General features: G+C 35.4%; 1 protein-coding gene across 1 annotated transcript; it reads right to left on the bottom strand.

The window, feature by feature from the left end:
• Positions 1-1,204: 1,204 nt before the first annotated feature.
• Positions 1,205-5,608, bottom strand: LOC142635851 (zinc finger BED domain-containing protein RICESLEEPER 2-like). The gene is made up of 7 exons (XM_075809917.1): positions 5,538-5,608; positions 3,689-3,920; positions 2,878-3,521; positions 2,447-2,638; positions 2,141-2,269; positions 1,513-1,961; positions 1,205-1,309 (listed from the first exon to the last, which is right to left on the bottom strand). The coding sequence occupies exons 2-7, from the start codon at positions 3,904-3,906 to the stop codon at positions 1,205-1,207; spliced, it is 1,737 nt and encodes a 578-aa protein (XP_075666032.1). The 5' UTR covers positions 3,907-3,920; positions 5,538-5,608.
• Between the last annotated feature and the right edge of the window lie 406 nt (positions 5,609-6,014).

The following is a 6,014-nucleotide window of genomic DNA, read 5'->3' as shown; positions in this document are numbered from 1 at the left end:
TACTATGAAACTAGTTTGTTTCATTGATTTTCCTAGGTCATCATATCTTGTCTTATTTACTTTTCGCTGCACATGATGTTGACATAATATTGATATTTGTTTATTTTAACAAGTTTTATTCATAATAAACCTAATTAATAATTTGGATTTAAAACTTGTTAATTATATCAACTGGGGTCTAAATTTTCAAACACAATTCAACTTTGTTTTATGAGTTACTAAAACTAGTTTTAAGAACAAGTTTTGAAAATGCCTTAAAAACAAGTTTTGAAAGCGCAAAAGTAAAAGCAAGAACCAAGCAGGCCCTACGTACTCGAAGTTTTTTTTTTTTTTTTTTTTTTGAGAAACAAAGTAACAAACACATACACACACAAGAGAGGGAAAGAGGTTGTAACACAAGATATGCCACAAACTCTACTCAAAAGTTATGGTAAAATTTAAGGGAACTAGGGTAAAATTATATTACATACAACACACTCTCTTAAGTCACGTGAGACAATTACCCATTCACTTTTTTATCTTTGAGGAACAAACACACACACAAGGAAAAGAGTAAAGGGTTCTAACACAAAGTCACACCCTAAACTCCACTCAAAAGCTATAGTAAAGTCCACTCCAAGATAGTCAAGTATTAATGAAGTCATAAATTCTTGAATTCCTATGTTGTTGATAGGAATGGCAACGGGTCGGGTTCGGGCCGGGTTTTTGCATACCCGGACCCGACCCGCGGGCCAAGACCCGAAACCCGGACCCGGCCCGAATAATAATCGGGTTTTTTTCTCGGGGCCCAGACCCGCCCCGCCGGGCCCCGCGGGCCCCGTTTAACTTATTGGGCCCAAATTTAGCCCAACCAAAAAAAAAAAAAATTTGAAGCCCATTAAATTTTTTTTCCTAAATTCAAGCCCATTCAAGTCATTTAACATGGCCCAAATGCCAAAATTTGCCCCTTTATATGGTAGCCAAATCATTTACCTCCATTTATATCATTATATGGCACCCAAAATCATCTTATATGGCAATAAATTACTAAAAAAGCTACAAAATAAATCTCACAAATCTAAGAAATTACAAAATGTCTTATCCTCCACAAATCAACAAATTAAAAAGACTAAGAAATTGCAAATGGTTTAGAATAATTACAAACCAACAAATTAATCTAACAAGTCTAAGAAATTAAAACGGCTACTAAATTATTACAAAATGTTTAATCGTCCACAACTGTGACACAACTCCCTTCCTCTTCATTAGGCTCCTTATCATCAAGAATTGTTTGAAAATCACAATCACCAGACATGCATATTTGAAGAACCTACAACAACAAGGAATTAAAAAATGGAATAAACTTCATCAATTTGTAACAAGCAAATATAAAAATACAATTTTGATTTTATAAATAAAAATTAGACAATTACTAACCGTTGATTTCACTCCATAACCAATTCTGAGCACACATCATTGCCTCTATAGTCTTGGGATGTAGCCTACTACGGTGTGGACTTAAAAGCCTCCCACTAGTGCTAAAGGCAACATTCTCGAAGCAATTGTGACAGGAATGGCTAAAATGTCTCTTGCAATCCTTTGTAAAGTAGGATACTTGAGACCATTACTTTTCCACCATCCCAAAATATCAAAATCTTCACTTCTCTTCAACACTCCCTCATCAATGAAATAATCAAATTCCATTCTAGCACTCCCATGTTTCTTTGAACTATTGTTCACAAACAAATCAAAACATGACATTGACCCACTCAACCTAAACTTCATTTGAGCCGTAGGGCTTGAAGCACTACTTGCAGGAATATGAGAACTTCCTTCATTATTTGCAGGGGACTCATCTAGATCTCCATACTCATCAAGCAAATCATAACAAAGATTCTTTATTTTTTCAATCTCCAAATTTGAATTATCACCATAAATGTTAAGATAATAAAACTCCAATAACTTCATCTTATATCTTGGATCTAAGATAGCAAAGAACAGCCATAACAACACTAACATTAGCCCAATAAGAATTAAATTTAGCAAGCATGCTTTCTCGCCATTGTAGCTATCATCTCATTTGATGACAAACTAAATTCATGCAATGCAATTTTCAACTCACACACCAAAGTAAAATACATATTAGTTGTGGGGTACTTACGACTCGAAAAACTCACTACACTATGAAACAACTCCAACTTCCCACAAATATCTTTAGCTAACTCCCAATCATGATCATATGGCAAAGAAGAATAAGATGTTTCACGTTTAGCCAAACGAGGAAAAACATCTTTATAAATCAATGCAGTAGAAAGCATTAAGTAAGTTGAATTCCAACGAGTTTTACAATCTAAGACTAACTCTTTGGTGCATTGAACACGCAATTGTCGTGCATTTTCTTCAAATTTTTGCCTCCTTTTTGGTGATCCAATTCAATAAATCACACTATCACGAATCCTTTCAATACCATCACCAATAAGAGACAATCCATCTTGAACAATTAAATTCAAAATATGTGCAGCACATCTCATATGCAACATAAACCCACCCAACATGAGAGAACTAGTATCAAGCTTATTCAAGAGAAGTCTTATCATAGCATCATTAGTACTACAATTATCAACGGTTATTGTAGACAACTTCCTATCAATATTCCACTCTAAAAAGCAATCAACAAGGACATCGCAAGCACATCTTTTGTGTGTGGAGAATGATCATCATCAAACCTAAAAAAATAATAGGAATAATTATAACATAACTCAATAAACATTCTAAATGTAAAGTCTTTAACATTCAATTTATAGATAAAAAAATTACCTTAAAACCCGGCTTTGCAACGTCCAAGTATGATCAATAAAATGAGCGGTAATAACCATAAACTCTCTCTCTTTTTGTTACTTGAAGTCCACATATCAATTGTAATTGCCATCCTACTTCCATTCTTGTCTGTCATCTTCAAAACTTTCCCCCTCTCATTATCATATATTTTAAGAATGTCACTCTTTAAAGTATTTCTTGTGACAAGTTTAAACAAAGGTTGAAGAGAAACCACAAATTCTCTAAACCCAATGTGGTCAACTATTGAAAGGGGGTATTCATGTAAGATGACCATACGAGCAAGATTATTCCTCATTTTGCCTTGATCAAATTGATAAGCATTTAAACTCATAGTTCCATCCACCTTATTTTGTTGTTTAATTAACACTTGTTGTCGCATATCCCTTATATCTTTAAACTTCAACCGTGGACATCTTGCTAAATGATTACGTAAATGGGTTGTACCTTGGCTAGAATCACCCAAGTAAAGTTTGCTACAATGATGACATTGGGCTTTAATTTTTCCATCAACTTTCTTCCTTGTAAAATGATCCCAAACATCTGAGGTAGTCTTTCTTTTTCTAGTTGTATCCAACTCCAAGCCCTCATTTGTAGGCTCTCGCTCTCGCTCTCCCTCTCCCTCTCCCTCTCCCTCTCCTCCTCCCCCTTCTTGTTCCTCTAACTCTAAGTCTTCTCCTAAGTCCACCGTTGGGGATTTTGGACTCCTAATTGGTTCAAAAGTTTAGGAATTAGAATCACAACAAATATACTTAAATTTATTATGTGACATACTCATTGATTAATACGCACAAATTCATAAATACACAGATTCACAAATTCTATCAACCCAAATATAATTAAACATAATTAACTACAAATTCCAAACGCTTACTCGTTGTTTAATGGGCATAAAGGTGATGGTGATCCTGAGGGTGAGCTGCCAGGCGACAATGGTGAGGGTGAACGTGAAAATGGTGAAGAAGGTCGCATAGCTGGCAAAGGAAAACGTTCGGTTCTCAAGGGAGAGCCACTTGGCGAGGAAGAACTAGATTTGTTTCTCAAGGGAGAGCCGCTCGGCGAGGAAGAACTAGATTTGTTTGTGTTTTCCATCTCCGTTTTAGGCTCTGCATTCACAACAAACACAAAATCATGTGACATGAATTACTTGCATACTAGATCAGAAGAAGTTTCTTCAAGACTGTAAATGACACTTATTCTCTTCTTCTACTTTGAATATGGGCTTTTCATTTGAATATGGGCTTAATAGAAGAAAAATTTTAACAGAAGCAAGCTTTAAAATGTTACAGATTAGTACTGAATTATAGATAGCTTACAAAAACTGTGCAAAAGATACTCTACTTAAAGTTCAACCCAAGGCCCCTACCGCTCATTACATAATAAGTATGAATCACCCAAAATCAAATTAATTAAAATTTAAATATAACAAAATAAAGAGAGATCTTCCAATGTTTTAATCTCTACTTAAAGTTCTTGCTGTTGCAACTCCAAAGATGGATATTAAATAGCAAACCCAACAAAACACCTGAAAATCCTCTCACCACTTTCTCCACAGAAAATCCCAACTCAACCACCACACCAATCATCTAAAAGTCTGAAACTAACTAGCAGAAAGCCCAATTCTTATTTGAATGACCATTCCATTACATCAAATGGGCAAGTAAGTACTTCCAAATGCCATCTGACACAAAGGTATTAGCTATTCTCAAAAATTGATAAAAACCTAACTTTACGACAACAAACTATAATCCAAATTCCAAAATAGAAATCGCATAGATCAAAATTACCAAATAACAAAATACATATAAATCATTAAACAAAAAAAAAAATTTTGATAATCATACCACATTAAATTTATCTAATGTGGAGAGCATTGGTTTCTTGTTTAGGTTTTCCAAGAAGCCGGTTAAATATGGTTGATTCTCAACGATCACTCACCCAAACAATCACTCACCCAATAAACTAAAACACACATAAATAAAAATTGAAATTTGGAAAAAAAGTATTATCATAAATAATTACCACATTTACATTTACCAAGCATCTCACACAGTTTCGAATTTCCAAATTCTACTGGATTAAGGAAAAAATTTTAAAAAATCAAAATACGAAGAATTACTTTCCAAAAAAAAAAAATGAAACAATTCCAACTAAAATCAGTTGTACTATTGCATTTTGAAAAGATTTCAGCGAAAATGTAATATCAAAATTTTGAATCAGAACTCTGTTAACGGCTAAAGTCCACTTCAATCACATAATCACCAAATTCATAAACGTAACATATTTTTTAGCAGTTCAAATTCGTTGAAGTTCGAACTTCTTCGAGCTTATAAGCTAAACCACTTCAAATATTCAAAATTCAAAATTGCAAACTAAAAACAAAAAATTGAACTAGGTACATTATTCGAGCATAACTGTTAGATTCAAACTAAAATTACATTTCTCAACTACTTGGTGAAAAACACTTACAAGTAAGACACGTCAATTTCATTTTACCAAGTGAAGAAACAAACAAAACCCCAAACTCAAAGTGATCACATCGGCAAAAAAGAAGGATACCCATAAACCCTAAAATTCAAATCCATCAACAAACTTAATCTTTAAAAAAAAAAAGCATAATTAGGATCTTAATCAAGATACTAACCTTAAAAGCAAACGGCAAAACCCAAAACTGAAAAAACAAAAGGAAATAAAAGACGCAATTAAAAGAAGACAAACCAAACCTCGGGATGGATGACGATGAAGAAGAAGATGGAGACGATGATGACGATGAAAGGTGGTGATGTTGGTGTGACGATGATGACGATGAAAGGCGAGGCCGCGAGGCGAGAGCTGCGGCTGGCTGTGAGTGTGAGAGAGGCGAGGCGAGGGCTGTGTGCTGGCGAGGCGAGGCGAGGGCTGTGTGCTGGCGAGGCGAGGCGAGAGCTGCGGCTGGCTAAGGCTGTGAGTGTGAGAGAGGCGAGAGGGCAGGGGCGCAGGGCTGAGGCCTGAGTGTGAGAGGCGGCTGGTGTGAGTGTGAGAGAGTAGAGAGTAGAGAATTAGGTTTCTTACAAAATCAGAAAATATATATATATATAAGGGGTATTTTAGTAATTTCCTATACCGGGTATTTAACCGGGTATTTATCCGGGTCGGGTTCCGGGTCGGGTCTGGATTTTTTTGATAAAACCCGGACCCGACCCGGACCCGCTTCGGGTTTT

This window comes from Castanea sativa, chromosome 5 (assembly GCF_040712315.1).
Source record: "Castanea sativa cultivar Marrone di Chiusa Pesio chromosome 5, ASM4071231v1".
Classification (NCBI taxonomy): domain Eukaryota; kingdom Viridiplantae; phylum Streptophyta; class Magnoliopsida; order Fagales; family Fagaceae; genus Castanea; species Castanea sativa.
Note: the sequence above shows the minus strand (reverse complement) of the source record. Positions and strands in the feature narration are given on the sequence as shown.

Coding starts and splice junctions, on each gene's coding strand:
- LOC142635851 (XM_075809917.1), bottom strand. CDS start 3,906: ATGGAAAACACAAACAAATCTAGTTCTTCCTCGCCGAGCGGCTCTCCC. Junction 2,639..2,877: donor AATTGATATGTGGACTTCAA/GTAACAAAAAGA, acceptor ATTGCTTTTTAG/AGTGGAATATTGATAGGAAG. Junction 2,270..2,446: donor ATTGTCTCTTATTGGTGATG/GTATTGAAAGGA, acceptor TGATTTATAAAG/ATGTTTTTCCTCGTTTGGCT.